The sequence below is a fragment of the Festucalex cinctus genome, chromosome 6 (genome assembly GCF_051991245.1).
Source record: "Festucalex cinctus isolate MCC-2025b chromosome 6, RoL_Fcin_1.0, whole genome shotgun sequence".
NCBI lineage: Eukaryota > Metazoa > Chordata > Actinopteri > Syngnathiformes > Syngnathidae > Festucalex > Festucalex cinctus.
The window spans coordinates 46,400-62,666 of NC_135416.1; the positions used below are offsets into that span (position 1 = coordinate 46,400).

The 16,267-nt window shown below is 50.1% G+C and overlaps 3 protein-coding genes across 25 annotated transcripts; 2 read left to right on the forward strand and 1 right to left on the reverse strand.

Annotated features, from left to right (window-relative positions):
- The first annotated feature begins 1,880 nt into the window (after positions 1-1,880).
- On the forward strand, positions 1,881-6,235 carry LOC144020449 (sodium/calcium exchanger 1-like). Of its 22 annotated transcripts, XM_077523942.1 has the most exons (10): positions 1,881-3,573; positions 3,705-3,811; positions 4,503-4,523; positions 4,612-4,629; positions 4,703-4,717; positions 4,860-4,931; positions 4,999-5,114; positions 5,213-5,347; positions 5,405-5,645; positions 5,716-6,235. In XM_077523942.1, the coding sequence occupies exons 1-10, from the start codon at positions 2,120-2,122 to the stop codon at positions 6,090-6,092; spliced, it is 2,556 nt and encodes an 851-aa protein (XP_077380068.1). In that variant the 5' UTR covers positions 1,881-2,119; the 3' UTR covers positions 6,093-6,235. The 22 variants fall into 22 exon arrangements, with proteins under 22 accessions (XP_077380068.1, XP_077380070.1, XP_077380069.1 ...); XM_077523944.1 differs by lacking the exon at positions 4,703-4,717; XM_077523943.1 differs by lacking the exon at positions 4,703-4,717 and having other exon boundaries at positions 5,213-5,312; positions 5,382-5,645.
- Positions 6,236-8,022: 1,787 nt separating this feature from the next.
- Positions 8,023-16,248, forward strand: psen2 (presenilin 2). 2 transcript variants are annotated; one of them, XM_077525747.1, is made up of 11 exons: positions 8,023-8,144; positions 9,134-9,264; positions 9,725-9,897; positions 9,963-10,104; positions 10,182-10,249; positions 10,766-10,986; positions 11,064-11,162; positions 11,251-11,307; positions 11,380-11,442; positions 11,520-11,635; positions 15,789-16,248. In XM_077525747.1, exons 2-11 carry the CDS (start codon positions 9,154-9,156, stop codon positions 16,023-16,025), a joined length of 1,287 nt encoding a protein of 428 aa, XP_077381873.1. In that variant the 5' UTR covers positions 8,023-8,144; positions 9,134-9,153; the 3' UTR covers positions 16,026-16,248. The 2 variants fall into 2 exon arrangements, with proteins under 2 accessions (XP_077381873.1, XP_077381874.1); XM_077525748.1 differs by lacking the exon at positions 15,789-16,248 and adding an exon at positions 12,652-12,877 and having other exon boundaries at positions 8,031-8,144.
- dpy30 (dpy-30 histone methyltransferase complex regulatory subunit) lies at positions 12,871-14,692 on the reverse strand. The gene is made up of 5 exons (XM_077525752.1): positions 14,597-14,692; positions 14,216-14,253; positions 13,581-13,628; positions 13,375-13,502; positions 12,871-12,985 (listed from the first exon to the last, which is right to left on the reverse strand). Exons 1-5 carry the CDS (start codon positions 14,604-14,606, stop codon positions 12,913-12,915), a joined length of 297 nt encoding a protein of 98 aa, XP_077381878.1. The 5' UTR covers positions 14,607-14,692; the 3' UTR covers positions 12,871-12,912.
- Positions 16,249-16,267: the final 19 nt, after the last annotated feature.

The window sequence follows — 16,267 nt, forward strand, 5'->3', positions numbered from 1 at the left end:
CCAACCTGGCAAAGTCGCTAGCTTGTTTTTTGACCATGTTTGGTGGCCCTTCACCACCGGCACGCTGATAAGACCCCCGCTGGGCAGCCATCTTTAGAACCTTATCTACTCGCTGAAGAGCGCTTATCTTCTCGTACCGCCCCGGTCCCGTTCCCGTCCCCGTCCCCGTTCCCGTCCTCATCCTCATCCTCATCCTCATCCTCACGCCCGTCCGCTCCCGCGACGGCGCTAACACGTCAACCTTGCGTTCATCAAGGTTATTGGTTTTGTTTTCAAGTCTTCCCGACACGGAGGTGACAAATCTGGGTGGGAGGAGCTCTCTTGGCTCCGCCCAATGACAGCACCAGCGTGTCGGGCCGTGGGCCGCTTCAGTCTTGGTTAGCTTCTGGTCCGCTTCACATCTTCGATCGGCCTCGCTCGGGATTTGGGGACAGCGTTCGGACTTCTTCAAGCTTTTTCTTGTCTTTTTTTGAATCCAAAATCCTGAATGGTTTGGAAGGTAAGTTTCCCAAAGACAAAAGTCAACATTGAAGTAAAACACGTCTGTTATTCTGTTCCATTTGGAATGTGCGCATCTTCTTTAGCAGCTGCGCTTGACTTCACAAAAGTGTGATAGAAATGAAGATGACTTGACTTGACTTGACTTGACTTGACTTTCCCCAATTCCAAGATTTTGTCTTTGAGTTTGCTTCGTCTTTGTCCGACTTTCCGTCTTCTTCCTCCGTCGGCGGCCCAAGCGAACTTTTCCCGCCCGTCCGTCGCCGCTGCCTCTCGACACGGCGCTCCAGAACGCACGCGATGGAATGACGACAGAAGACGGGCGCCGTTTTTTCGGCTTTCCTTTCATGGACTCAAATGATCCGACTTGAAAGTAGCGGCCTTCTTTTTTCACAATCTTGAGCTTAGAAAAACAAAGAAATTGTTTGTAGCAGCTCACCATTTTTTTTATGTATATATTGACAAAACCCAACAAAACATATGTGGTGTCCAAAAGATTTTTGTTTTTGATTTTGTTTGTTTCTGTGCGAGACGCTCCAAACGGTGGCAAACAAACGCAAGCCGTGCCCACCTGGCTCGGCGGCTGGCGGTTTGATCGATTTGATTCGGTGAGCGCAAGCGGACATTCAGAAATTGCTTTCATATTTTCAGACGTTGACGTGGTCACGAGTCAAAATGTCAACTTTGGTGACCATTCATCCTTTTTCATTTTTTTGCTCATTCAAGGAATACTTGAACTCATGAGACATTTTCAACAGCACATTTTGTCTACAATGAATGTGATTATTTTCCATGTGCAATTAATACCTGTGATCACTATCCTTAAAAAACAACAACTTTATTGCAAATGACAAAACAATCAATGCAAAACTAAAGTTTATTCTTTTTTTATGTATGAAAACAATATTGTGAATAAGGCCTCTAAAAAGTCGTTTTTCCACTTGCTGTCAACGACATCGCCTGTGCTGAGGAAACAGGTCACGCCCAATCATGGCTCAGTTTGCTGACCAAACCCAGAAAACAGGTGATTGGCCGCTCAGCTCAGCGTGGGTGATGATGTCATCTTCAGTCAACAAACTGGAAGCTGTTAAATTATGCATGAAGTTATCAAATTCGTTTGGACAAAAGATGAACTTTTTGCTGCTGAAAATGTCTCCATGAGTCAAGAATCCCTTTCAAGTGACGTTGACGTGTGCAGTTGTGCTCATCAGTTGACATGTCGACTGATGAGCACAACTGCAGGTGGGAAAAAGCAATCGACTCGCTTCTGTTGTTTTTAGTCCCAAGAGAGTCTGGTGAAGATTCTTGCAAAAGTGCATTGGCGACCTCCCACGTTTCTTTTTGCACCGGCCAGGCAAGCGGAGGAGCGCTAACAACGGCAATGCATCCAGGCGGGAGATGGTCGTGGTCACTTGTCGTGTTGGTCCAGGTCCTGGCCGAAGTCGGGTCAGCGGGCGGCTCCGGCGCCGCCGCCGGGAACGGCACGCTGCGCAACCGTACCAAATGCAGCGGCGGCAACCGGTGCAAGGACGGCGTCATCTTGTGGCCCTGGCGGCCGGAGGACCCGGGCCTCCCGGACCGCATAGCCCGGGCGGCCATTTACTTTGTGGGCTTGGCGTACATGTTCCTGGGCGTGTCCATCATCGCCGACCGCTTCATGGCCTCCATCGAGGTGATCACGTCACAGGAGCGGCAGATCACGGTCAAGCGAGCCAACGGGGAAAAGTTGACCACCACGGTGCGCATCTGGAACGAGACGGTGTCCAACCTGACCCTGATGGCGCTGGGTTCGTCGGCTCCGGAAATCCTGCTCTCGGTCGTGGAGATTTGCGGCCACAACTTTGACGCCGGCGAACTGGGGCCCAACACCATCGTGGGAAGCGCCGCCTTCAACATGTTCGTCATCATCGGCATTTGCGTTTACGTCATCCCCGACGGCGAGACCCGCAGGGTCAAGCACCTGCGAGTCTTCTTCGTCACGGCCGCCTGGAGCGTCTTCGCCTACACCTGGCTCTACCTCATCCTGGCCTACTTCTCCCCGGGCGTGGTGGAGATTTGGGAGGGGCTTCTGACGCTCTTCTTCTTTCCCGTTTGCGTCAGCTTTGCGTACGTGGCCGACCGCCGCCTCCTCTTCTATAAGTACGTGTACAAGCGCTACCGGGCCGGAAAGCGCAGGGGCGTGATCGTTGAGACCGAGGGCGAGCCTGAACTTCCGACTTCCAGCGTCCAAATGTTTGATCCCCGGCCGACGGAGGACGGCCAAGCGGGCTCGCTCAAGCCTTTGAAGACTCTGAAGCGTTCCGTTGAGGAGACGGAGCAGCCGATGGAGCTGGCCACCTGCCAGGCGCTGGAGCAGGGGAAGAGTCGCACCTCCTACCACGGCGACGCGTCGCAGACTGCAGAGGGGACCGGCAACGTCCCCAAGCGAGAGTCGGCCGCCGAGCCCAACCGGGAAGTCCCTCAGTGCCACTTGATGATGTCAGCAAGCGAGCAGTCCGCTAAGGTCTTCTTCCAGCCGGCGAGCTACCAGTGCTTGGAGAACTGCGGCAGCGTTGCACTCAACGTGCGTCGAGCCGGAGACCTGAGCTCGACCGTCGCTGTCGACTTTCAGACGCAAGACGGCACCGCCAAAGCCGGTTGGGACTTCCGCGCCACGGAGGGAACGTTGGTATTCCGAGCCGGTGAGACACGGAAGGAAATCCGGATCGACATTGTGGACGACGACATCTTTGAGGAGGAGGAGCACTTCCTGGTCCACTTGAGCGGCGTGAGGGTGGTGTCCGCTGGCGGCAGCGGGGAGGAGAGGCACGGGGACGGTTCTGCGGGTCTGGCGTTGCCTCGCACGGCCACGGTCACCATCTTTGACGACGACCACGCGGGCGTCTTCACCTTTGAGGAAGCCGCGGTGACGGTGAGCGAAAGCATCGGCGTGATGGAGGTCAGGGTGGTCCGGACCTCGGGGGCTCGCGGAGCGGTGGCTGTGCCGTACAGGACCGTCGAGGGGACCGCCAAAGGGGGCGGCCAAGACTTTGAGGACACTCACGGCGTCCTGGAGTTTGACAACGATGAGATCTGGTGAGTACAAATTCACAAGGTGTTAGTGTGTCCCCTGTGAGCCCAAATTGGCCAACCAATCAGCTGCCGGCTCTCTTGTTGTAGTGACAGCTTCGTCATCCATTGCCGTGTCCTCCTTGTTTGTGTTTCAGTAAAACGCTTCGTATCAACATCATCGATGACGAAGAGTACGAGAAGAACAAAACGTTTTGGGTGGAGATGGACGAGCCGCGACTGCTGGAGATGAGCCGCAGGAAAGGTGGGGGCCCGGACTTTCTCGCCTCTAGCCCCGCCCCTTGTCCACTAACCTCACAGTTTTGCTCCCAAGCAGGCAAAGATCGGGCCAACAAACCCCAACTCGCGTTCTACTGATAGTCGGGGGTGTCAGATTAGGGAGACCGAGTCTGTGGGAAAGTCTCGGCTGACAGATGACAGGAATGTGGACACGGAGCATTCTGGAACCTTTTCAAGACCTTTGGGCAATCTCAAGAACATTTTAGCATACAATTCGTCAAAAAAATCCTTTTTTTTACAGAAAAGATGAAAAACTGGAGCAGATCCGGATGATACATGTAGTCATCATTTCATTTCAGGGGTAGAACTGAATGATGAATCCGTTTAGTGCTTGAAGCAGATTTGAAGACTTCATCACTTGAGTCGCTTGAGTATTTTTGATGGACCACTTCTGTAGACTTCCGAGTATTTCGGGTCGGGGGAGGGGACGTCCCGGAGGAGGCCTACAATATACACGGGGGCCCACAATTTTGGTGCCCTGCACCTGCCAATAGCGATATTGATAAAGAAGTCAGACCAGAGTGCACGATGCTTCATTCCTAGACCTGCTCGAAAGCGCAATATGGATGACTTGACTTGACTTTTCCTCTTTTGTCTTTTGCCTGACAAACGTCGACGTGTGTTTTTCCTTCCTGCTTTGCCGCCGACGTCCTCAGCTGCTCTGCTTCAGGAAGTCGGTAAGACGGTGCTCATGCTGCATTCACTATTTGGGAGGTTTTCTTTTGATCAAAGCTCTCAGAGATTGTTTTGTCTGTTTGTTTTTAGGTGGATTCTGGCAAACAGGTGGGTAAAAGAAGAAATGTATCGGAAGGACTTGATGTCAGCCAACGAGTAAGGTCAACTTTTGTTTTGACAGACAAACGATCGTCCGGTAAGAACTTTTCACGAGTGACTCGTTGGGCCCCCGCCCCCGGATCAGCCGGACCTCCGTGCCCCTGGAGCACCTCCTGGTGTGGCGTACCACAGGTCTTCCTGGCTTAAGCCTTTCTCACTTCCTTCTCGCCACCCGACAGGCGAAGACTCGGTCTACAGAAAGCTCCAGGAACAAGAAAAGCGGAACCCCTCCGCCGTTGTAACCATCTCAGGTACGGTATGTCCGCCGGTCGGGCCATTCATGAGCCAATCGGCGCCAGTGTGTTGTGTGTCTCTCAGAGGAAGACGAGGACTTGGGGACAAAAGAGGAGCGTCGCGTGGCGAGGTCGGGCCGACCGACTTTGGGCCAACACGCCAAACTGGAAGTGGTCATTGAGGAGTCGTACGAGTTTAAGGTTGTCTCCCGCTCGCAAAACCTTCTGAACGCAAAAACGACTGGCAAAACGTTCACAAGACGATTGACACCGCGGCGGCGTCTTTGCGTGTGTGTCAGAGCGCGGTGGACAAGGTCCTGAGGAAGACCAGACTGGCCGTGCTGGTGGGAACCACGTCGTGGAGGGAACAATTTTCCGAGGCCATCGCCATCGGCGCAGGTAATCGACGTGACGAAGAGGCGTGCGGAGGTGCGGTCTGAAAGTCGTCCGCGTCTGTGTCGTGCGTAGGCGACGACGACGCCGACGGCAAGAAGCCGCCCTCGGCTCTGGATTACGTCCTGCATTTCCTGACCGTCTTCTGGAAGCTTGTGTTTGCGTTGGTCCCGCCCACCGACTACTGGAACGGCTGGGCGTGCTTCACGGTCTCCATCGCCGTCATCGGCATCCTGACGGCGGTCATCGGGGACCTGGCGTCGCACTTCGGCTGCACGGTGGGTCTGAAGGACTCGGTCACGGCCGTGGTCTTCGTGGCCTTGGGCACGTCGGTGCCAGGTAGGTGGCCGGCCGGCCGGCCCGCGTGTTTTCGGCGCGGCGCCTTCACCCAATCCCGCGTCGCCCTCAGATACCTTCGCCAGCAAGGTGGCGGCCAGCCAAGACCAGTACGCCGACGCCTCCATCGGCAACGTGACGGGAAGCAACGCCGTCAACGTGTTCCTGGGCATCGGCGTGGCCTGGTCCATCGCCGCCGTCTACCACTACTGGCAAGGCCGGCCCTTCCGGGTGGACCCGGGGACGCTGGCGTTCTCCGTCACTCTCTACACCATCTTCGCCTTCGTCTGCTTCGCCGTCCTCATCTATCGGCGCCGACCGCAGATCGGCGGCGAGCTGGGCGGCCCGCCGCTGGCCAAGGCGGCCACCGCCGGCTTGTTCTTCAGCCTGTGGTTGGCCTACATCGTCCTGTCCTCGCTGGAGGCCTACTGCCACATCGCGGGATTCTGACGCGTCTCCGTCGGCACGTCCAAACCGGTCGTACTGGCCGACACCTGGACGGACGGAATTTGATGATTTGTTTTCCCAAAGGTCTTGCTGACGACAGCAGAACCGTCACAATCCGCGTTGAACCCAAATCACAACATGCTTGTCGTGACGACTGACTGGAGAAACAGACGTTTTGCTTGCCGTTTTGGAAGTTCAGCCTTTTTTGAAGGTCAGCCTTTTTTGAAGGTCACGCCTTTCACAAAGACGTCGGTGCTGTCATGTCAACTTTTGCTTTGCAGTCCAATAAAAAAATGACGTGTTCCAGCCCATTTGATGTCTTCGGGTGTTTGTGTGTGTGCGCGCCAAGCTCATTTTAGTGAACCAAAACTAATGAGAAAAAAAAACAACCTCAAATTCAAAAACCAATTTCGTTCATAAAATAAAGTAAAAATGAAAATGCTTTTTTAAAAACGAAAACTAACTAAACTGCATTTAATAACTAACTAAAACTGACTATAAATCCATTAAAAATGTCCTTGGTAATGAGTTTAATGTATGAGAGCCATCGGGGATCATTTGAAGTCGATTTATTTTGATATGAACCGGAACAGGATGTTTTTTTGGAATCACTGACGCACACAAACGCGCACACAAACTCACATGGTCTCCGAGGTGGGAAGCGAACCAACACCCAGTGGCACCGAAGGCAAGTGACGATTCCACTCCTCCACCCAGAATTGGGATTTGAAGTCGATTTATTTCATTTATTAAACGGAATAAGGACGTTTGAATGCGTCAGAAGTGACGTCATCCAGCAGCAGCCAATAGAAAAGCACCCAAAGATGACATCGCTCCCATGCTGTTTTTTGAAATATTGCGCACAAGTAATACACAAAAAAAAAGTAATCCCAAAATGAACCCAAACTAAACTAAAAAAAAAATAACATTTATGAAATAACTAAAAGTCATCAAAACTAACAGAAGTACCCTGAAAACGAATATGAAAAGAACTGAATTTCAAAAAACAAAAGTCCGCCTTCGCCGCTTTGGAGCGCCAAAACGGTTCCCGCTTGCATCGCGCATGAAGTCGACTTGCGAACTATATCGGAAATGTCTCTTTTTTTTTTTTTTTTTTTTTTTTTTGTAGCACGTGTGACCGACGGCATTTGTATTTAAACAGATTTCTTTCACAACCATACCGGTACGAGTACTCAACTCTTGACTTGTCACCGTTAGCAATACGGGCCAGTATCAATACCACACAATACTAAATTCTCCCCTCTAAAATAAACCCTGACAGTCGGATCATTTCTATTCCCAAGATAGACTTTTTGCTTCAAATTGTTTGCAATGAATGACAGTTTTCGATTCTTCTCATTCCCGACCTGACTGTAAAACATTCAAATGAGGCGAGTATCGGCATCAGTATCGCTACACATCCATCCCTCATTTTGAGTGCTTGCCCTCCATCCCTCCATCCCTCCATCCCTCCATTTTCTTGAGCGCTTATTCCTCACAAGGGTCGCGGGGGGTGCTGGAGCCTATCTCAGCTGGCTTTGGCCAGTAGGCGGGACGCACCCTGAACCGGTTGCCAGCCAGTCGCAGGTGCTTGCCAATGTTTCAGGTATGTTGTTGTGCTGCATGCAGGACCAAAACTGCCAACATTTATTTGAAAAAATAAATCAATAAATAAAAGTAAAATTAAAAACCAAGATAGACATTTCTGGATGAGTATTTCTTAATTGCTAAATTTATTTTTGTATTCATTTCCACGTTTATTTTCTATTTGTTTTTTTAATTTTGAACCTTGTTTTTGTATTTTTGTATTCATTTTTAATTTGATCTATATATTTCTATATTATTTTTTATTTTAATTTTTACATATTCGTTTACATTTTCAATTGAATTTATTGTTTTTGATGGCAGTCAATATAAGCAGTTGTTTTTTTTTTGTGACAGCTCGTTCCATTCTGTGTGACGTCACGTCGGTCACGTGGCTTTCGGTCAGCTGACTAACTGCTGACTTCCGGGTTGCGAGTGGCTGACTTCGCGGCACTTGGCGCAACCAAACAGGTAAAGTTTGAGCGTCAAACCTTTTCAAAGACGCCAAAAAACATCACGCGGGAAAGTGACGTCACGCCAGAATGATTTGCGCGTGACAATCGTCTTGTTGGACGGTCGGTCGGTCGGTCGTTCGTCAGTTGACATCCGACGCCGAAGCGTGACTTTATTTCTCTTCACATTCGGACGTTTTGTTCTCCCCTTTCAAAAGAAAACATTTCAACTTTCGTCCTATGATTTCATGGGAAACATTTAGATATAAAGAAAAAAAAATCCGGTTTTGCTTCTTGTAAGGTCGCATTTATGCTTTTTTGCCCCCAAACCCTATTTGATGTATTTTTTTTAAAGAAAAGACAGCACTGTGGAATGGTGCACTTACCCCCAAAATAGTGTCAACAAAATGAAATAGAACGTAAAGAATGCACCATTTTGTGCATCCTGATTTGTGATTCAATGTGCTGTGCTTGCCTTGGCCACTGGGAGGCAGTATTGTATCATGTCCAGTTATGCCAAAACAACACATGAAGAAAAAACTTGAACTGCTCTTCGACTACTCAGAAAGTTGCTGGTTGTTTTCCTCTTTTCTGTCTGCATTCTCTAGGGAGAAAAAACAAAAACAAAGAACAAAGTCTTTCTGTGAGCACTGTTCAAATGTCTGTCGAAAAAAAGCTCACCGTTTAAAAAAACAAACAAAAATTGACTTGAAAGGGCATCGATGCTAACCGTTAGCATGTGAACAAAATGTTCTCTCGTTTTTTTCTAAAAGAGGATATTTCAAATTGAAGACTGCAGATATGTTTTCGACCACTTCAAATTCAACAAGGTCTCCACCCAAGGATAAATCGGTGATCAAAATAGTTGTTGTCAATCACTTGGATGATGGATTATTTGTTGTTGATTGTCGCACCTTCAATACCTGAAGTCGCCTGTGCCATGTTGTTGCCATTGCTGGCCACCGGGAGGCACCTGGCGGTGACGTCATCAGGCGCTTGTCTTTCCAGGCCGAGTCGGGGGCGTGGCCATGGACCTTTCAGACAGCGAGGACGACGCCTACACGGAGCGGACGGCGCTCGTCCAATCGGAGAATCCGGCCGTGCCGTCCTACCGGCCGGACGAGCGCTCGCCACAAACGGTAAACTTTGATACGAGTTGTGCTCTCGTACGGGGCGAGGGAAACCTGCTCCTTCCTTGGCTGCCCGCTTCCAACCTCTTTTGGACGTCTCCCTCCTCCAACACGCCCGATTCAGTCAATGGTCAGGTGTGTGAAGATGGGAATCGGCGTGTTGGAGGAGGAGGTGGCACCAAACCTTCCCGACCTCATGCCGGCAGAAGCGAGAGCTGCTAGTTGGTCTGCCGTTGACATGATCGCATTCACATCCCCACCGAGTTGTCCACGTCGCCCTCCTCCGACACAGCTGATTCAAAGGATGGGCGCGCTCTGGCTGGCTGGAGAAGCCATCCTCAGCCGTGTCGGAGGAGGGAGACATGGAAAAGAGGCAGGACTGTGGCGGCCCCATGCTCAAGTGTCGTTTGAGGCGGTCGCGTTGGTCGGAGCCGGCGCGTCTTGTAGCGTCTGCCGCTTGTCGCCACAGGCCGGCGGGGAAGCGCCGCCGCCGCCGCCGCCGCCGTCGGAGGAGGAGCTGAGCCTGAAGTACGGCGCCAAGCACGTCATCATGCTGTTTGTGCCGGTGACGCTGTGCATGCTGCTGGTGGTGGCCACCATCAAGTCGCTTCACTTCTACAGCGACAAGACGGACCAGCAGCTGTGAGTCGCCGCCGCCGCCGGTACCGCCGCCCGCCAGCGTTAACCCCGCCCGCCGCCGCCGGCAGGATTTACACGCCGTTCACGGAGAACACGTCGTCGGTGGGTCGGCGGCTGCTCAACTCGGCCCTGAACGCGGTGGTGATGATCAGCGTCATCGTGGTCATGACCGTCTTCCTGGTCTTCCTCTACAAGTACCGCTGCTACAAGGTGACCGGGAGCCGCCGGCGACCGCACGCCGCCATCTTGGATTGCTTGACGTGCGCCGCTCTGCTCTTTGTTGCCAGCTGATCCACGGCTGGCTCATCCTGTCCTCGCTCTTGCTGCTCTTCTGGTTCAGTTTCATGTACCTCAGGTGAGAAGGAAAAGCGAGCATTTGCGGCCATCCGGGCGTCGCCGGACTTGGCGTTTGCTCGTTTGGCGACCGCTCGGCAAATCCTGCCGGTCGCTTCAAGCAAACGGCAACAAAAAACGTGGCTCCCAACTACCCTTTCAATTTGAATGGCGGAGATTCGAGTGGTGACAATGTTTGCCTAACTGTCGGCTTTCAAGCTTGCAAGTCAACTCATAAAAAACGAGAAACGCTTGAAAGGTTTCTATCCGTTGGATCCAATTCAGTTTCAATGACCGTTTGGTAGTTCCGCCTCCCCACAATGCACCTTGACTTCTTGAAATCAAATTTGAGCGCAACTCCAGGAATGAAATTTGAAACGATGGCAATTGCTTTCCCACAGAATGGAAAAGCAATTCAATCACAAGCGAAAGAATGCAAATTGGAGCGAATGCACCTGAAATGGAGGCGGGGCGAGAGGAGGAGGGCGGGCGGGTGGGCGGGGCTGTTGGGCGCTGACGCACGTCCCCCTTTTCCCAGCGAGGTGCTGAAGACGTACAACGTGGCCATGGACTACCCGACGGCGGGCGTGCTGATCTGGAACTTTGGCGCGGTGGGGATGGCGTGCGTCCACTGGAAGGGACCGCTGGCGCTGCAGCAGGCTTACCTGATCGTGGTCAGCGCGCTGATGGCGCTGGTCTTCGTCAAGTACCTGCCCGAGTGGTCCGCCTGGCTCATCCTGGCCGCCGTCTCCGTCTACGGTGAGCCGCGCGAAGGTCGGCCGGTCGGACGGACGGACGGACGCGGGCCTTCTGACGTCCGTGCGTGTCCTCGGCAGACCTGGTGGCCGTCTTGAGTCCCAAAGGTCCGCTGCGGGTTCTGGTGGAAACGGCGCAGGAGCGCAACGAGCCCATCTTCCCCGCCCTCATCTACTCGTGTGAGTGGCCGCCGACGCAAAAATGTTGTTTCCTTTCCTTGCGCGGAAGGCGCCGTTGGTGACGCGCCGTCTTGTTGACGTGGCTTAGCCGCCATGGCGTGGACGGTGGGGATGGCGAGCGACGGCGAGCCGGCACGTGCGACAGGTGGGCGACGGACCGACCGACCGACGGCAAACGCGCGTCGTCCTTCACTTTTGCCGTCTGCGCGTGTGACAGATGAGGAGGCCGACGGCGAGACGACGACGGCGGCGGAGGGCGACGGCGACGAGCAGGAGGAGCGTGAGTGACACGACGACGCCGACGACGACGGCGTGCGTTCGTGATGTGCGTGCGTGACGAGCGTGCACGTGTGTCAGGAGGCGTCAAGCTGGGCCTGGGCGACTTCATCTTCTACAGCGTCCTGGTGGGCAAAGCGGCGGCCGGCGGCGGCGACTGGAACACCACAATCGCGTGCTTCGTCGCCATCTTGATCGTAAGCCGCCGTCCGTTTATTTGTCAATCAAATAGAATTTGTTTTGCTCATGCTCCAAAAAGATGACAACAATTGACAGCACATTTGGGACTTCTCGTCACAAAAGTGTTTTTTTCCCAAAATGTACTCATGAGACTCGCCCGCAAATGATGACATCATGTCATGGTTTTCTTTCCTCTTGGACATTACGATGAAAATGAAAACTTGTGCCAGGCACTTTTGATGTATTGATTCATTTTTCCTTTTATTTGGGGCCTTCATCTGTATGAAGGACCAAAAATGCCAAAATCAAAAAATACATAAATGAACAAATAAGTGATCATTCCAAAAAATACATGTAAATGTAAATGAACTCATTCAGTGCCAGACATTTTCAATACTCAATAATTATATAGAAGCCGAATCTGCCTACAGAACCGAATCGAATACTTTTTGCCTCGTCGCCTTCTTTTATAAATGACAGTAGAAAAAAACTGTCGGTTTGCCAAAATAGAGCCGTTTCTCCCATGGACTCTCAAACTGTGTTTATTTCCTCTAAAATGGGGCAATGATGTCATCTGGCGCTGGTTGGACGTCAGTAAACTTGTTTCCAAGTTTGACATTTATTTACATTTCATGTTACATTATTAGAATGGACTTCTTTTTAACCTCTCACCGTGAATTCACTTCCTGTCTGTCCCATGTGTTTTGTGCATGTTGCAATTGCTAGCTGCAGATTTGAAAGGGGGCGTGTCAACTGTGTCACATGACGGATTCGCAGAGACGAGAGTTTCTTGTTTTTGTTCATCAACTAAAATGTCCATCGATTTTAGTTGGCTTTTTATGAAGTGAAGGACATTTTCGTCTCACCATTAATCGACGGAAATGCATCCTGATTTATGTATTGAGGCTTTTATTGTGGTGAAAAATGTGTTGACAAAATGATTTTTGTTGAGGAAATGCAGACCAATGGCGAGGAATTGCGCAATTGACGGCTGCGTGCGTGCGTGCGTGCGTGCGTGCGTGCGTGTTGTCAGGGTCTGTGCGTGACGCTGCTGCTGCTGGCCGTGTTGAAGAAAGCGCTGCCGGCGTTGCCCATCTCCATCACCTTCGGCCTCATTTTCTACTTTGCCACCGACTCGCTGGTGCGACCCTTCATGGACGACCTGGCCGCGCACCACTTTTACATCTGAGCGCACCTTCAACATTTTGGGGTCCAATAAATGAAAAAAAAAAAAAGGATGTTTTGCTGGCAGTTGAAGTGGTGTCAACTTTTATTGTCAAACGGGAAAAGGTGTTTAGTTGCGCTCGTCAAACTGCGACTTGTTCTTGAGGAGGAAAGCCGCCAGATACTCGATGGGGTTCAGAGGCCTGCGCAGCAACAACAACAACAACAAAGGACACTTCATTAGGGACACGCGACAACCGCACGACTTCTGACTTTAAAACGGGCTAAAAAAAAAACAAAAAACATTTGCTCGGATCGCAAAACATATGACAAAAAAAAAAAAACACACAAATTGCACCAAAGCATTGGAAATCAATCAGCTAATTTGGAAGTCATCGTCATGACAACCGTGATTGAAATCAGCCGAAGCTCGCTACCAAATCGGCTTTCACCTTTACAAGGCAAAGAAAAAAAACGGCCGACACCTTTGTGGAATTTTCTCGGAAACGAACAAAAAGTATTGACGCATATTTGAAAGCCAATCGGTGGCGAGCTTCCCACGCAATCCAGTTGGATTCGGTTGACCTCTGACCTCTCCTTGGCCAGCACGGCCAGGCCTTGCAGCAGGATGGGCACCACGGTCTGGTCCAGGTACGCGCGCGTGGGCAGGGCCTGCAGGTCCACCTTCTGCTTGCACGTCTTCTCCTGCTCCAGCGTCCTCTGACGCAACCGCAAAAACAAAAGCGACGGCATGCTGGGAACGCGAACGCCAGCGAGCGCATGCGCATGCGCGCTTACCTGGATGCTGTCTGTCAGGCCGAACTCTGCGTGGGGGTTTTCGGATGCCTGCGTGGGTCGCAACCAAAAAGCAGCATCAACATCTCGGCGCTCGAGTCCAAACGGACGCTCGCTCGCTTTGCTGGCCGCGATTGCAAATTTGTTGAAGCAAATCTTACAAACGTTCTAGCCTGCAGCGCTAATCAATAAAAGCCTAAATTTAAGGGGGGGGCAGACAACACAAACCACCTTAGTCAGCTGCGTTGGAAAATTGTTGTACATAATTATGGACAATGCACGCGCCGTGAAAAAATGAAGATTTATCGTTGCTCGTCTTTGTGAAGAATTTGCGTTTGTCGTGGGAAAATGGCGTCCTTATCACAAGACTGAGAGAAAAACTTCTTTCCTACAATGATGCACAACTTTTGGCTGACTCACAAAAATAAGCGACCACTTGAATATGAAATGTTTTTCGTTAGTGCAACTTGTGCCTTGTTTTGATTCATCTTCGTATCACAAATGAATTGAGAGCTTTTAGAGTGTCTTACCTGTAAAGGTTACAAGTTAAGGTTAGAAAGAAAGAAATGTATGTACTGCATGCATGCGAGCAATTTGTGGGGATGATGATGATGATGTTGATGTTTGTGGGGACTCACAGGAGGATGCTCCATCGCGTGCTCGGCGTCCACGTGCTCTGTAGAGAAAATTCAAGTCATTTATTTGGACGGTCTCAAAATGTGCTCCCAAACCTTTTTGCTGCTGTTGTGTTTTGTCGCGATAGATATCAAGAAAGGTGAAAACAAAAAGCAAACAAAAGTGGCGCGCGGCCGTCGTGATGAATTGCTAAACGCTCTTGGCGGCTAGCAAGTTTCGTTATGTTAGCATGCAGGCTCGCCGATGTGCTCGAACGTTTTGAGGTCGCTCCTATTATGACACGAAAAGAGAACAACGCAGGCAGCGCCCGCAGCAACTTTGACCAAAAGTCTGATTGTTATTATTCATACTTAAAAGACGAAAATGAACAACAATGAACTCACCGTCCGCCATGTTTGTTTTGGGTAATATTTACAGTGTCCGCCGCCCAAACTACGCCACTTCCTGGTCACACGCTCGTTTCCGGTGCATGTCTTTCAAAATATATCCCTCTAGCGCGTGACGCCACCACAATGTTAATTAAAAAAAAAAAAAAAAAAAAAACACGTCAACTCACTGTATTGTAGAACGACGCCTCTAAGCGAGCTTGACTATCTCTGTAGATGCAAATAATTTAGGCAAATGTTGTAGCATCATATCATGAATGATGCATCATAGCGGTTGGGAAAATGGATGGATGGATGGAAAATAGATCGAAAGAGAAACACTTAATCGATGCATCGGGAGAGGGGAATGAGATTATCACAGCAGCCTTATTAAAGTGCCATCTAGTGGTAAAGTCATCATCCATCCGTCCATTTTTTTTCCTCACAAGGGTCGCTGGAGCCTATCTCAGCTGGCTTTGGGGAAATTGCGGGGTACACCCTGAACTGGTTGCCAGCCAATCGGTAATTCATTAAAAAAATAATAATAAATAAGTATATATATATATATATATATATATATATATATATATATAATTATTTTTTTAGGGTCTAGTAATTGGCTACTGAAATGATGCAACCGGCTGCCAGATTTGCCTGCCATTATGTTTTTGCTCCAGATACCTGAAGTAGAAGAAGTTGGTGAATGTATTACGTAAGATGTTGTATTATTGCTGTGTATATCGTTCGATTGTATTGGTTCACCGCTCTTTATTACAGTACACTGGACTTGCTTGAGACCAAAATGGGAGCAAACAACAAAGTGAAAAGAAAAATCTTCCCATAATTGTTTTAATTGCCGATAATCCAACAATGGGGAGAAACGATACGAGTGCCTTAATTGACAATCTCTTTTGTTTGAAGTTGCTGGAACCAAAATGTGAGCGAGCATCTTTGCTGCTCTGCTCGAAAAGGAAAGTAGCAATTTGATTGAAAGTGGATTTGATATAATGGGACTATTTTCCTGGCACTATTCATGACAAAAAATAAATAAGTCAATAAATAAATGCACTGAGGGGGGAAATGGGGAAAAAAAAAACAAGGTGATGTGGTTGCGCAAGTGTGCACACCCTCTACTCAGTAGTGGGCAGAAATCCCACGAGAGTCAGCATGCACTCAGCTGCTTTTCCTTTCTTGTGCCTTCCTTCCACAGCAAAATTTTTGTTCAGGCTCATCATCCGACAACAAGTATGAACACACGGAAAAAGTGCAGGACGTGACGTCCCTCGATCGCAAAAGGACGAGAAGAAATGTCCACGAGGGGCCAACAGACACAGCTGCAGGAATTTCACATGACAACAGTTCCTTGCTTGCATCCTTCCAATGTTTGAGCTTGTGGTCAGCTGAAATCTCCGAGCAGGTGCTCATCACCTCATCAATGACCGAATGAATGTCAGGAAGGGAACAAAAAAAGAAGAAAATGTTGATTGTGAACCCAGGAACCTCCCTTGTTGGGTTAGGGTGTGCACACTTGTGCAACCACATCACCTCACTTGTTTGTTTGCAAAAGGTTTGATGTACTGTATTTGTTCATGCTTGCAATGAAGCCGCAAGCATGGATCGGCGTCCCATGATGCAGGCATTGATCACACGTCACTTGACGTTTCATCATGTGATCGCAGGGATCGAACT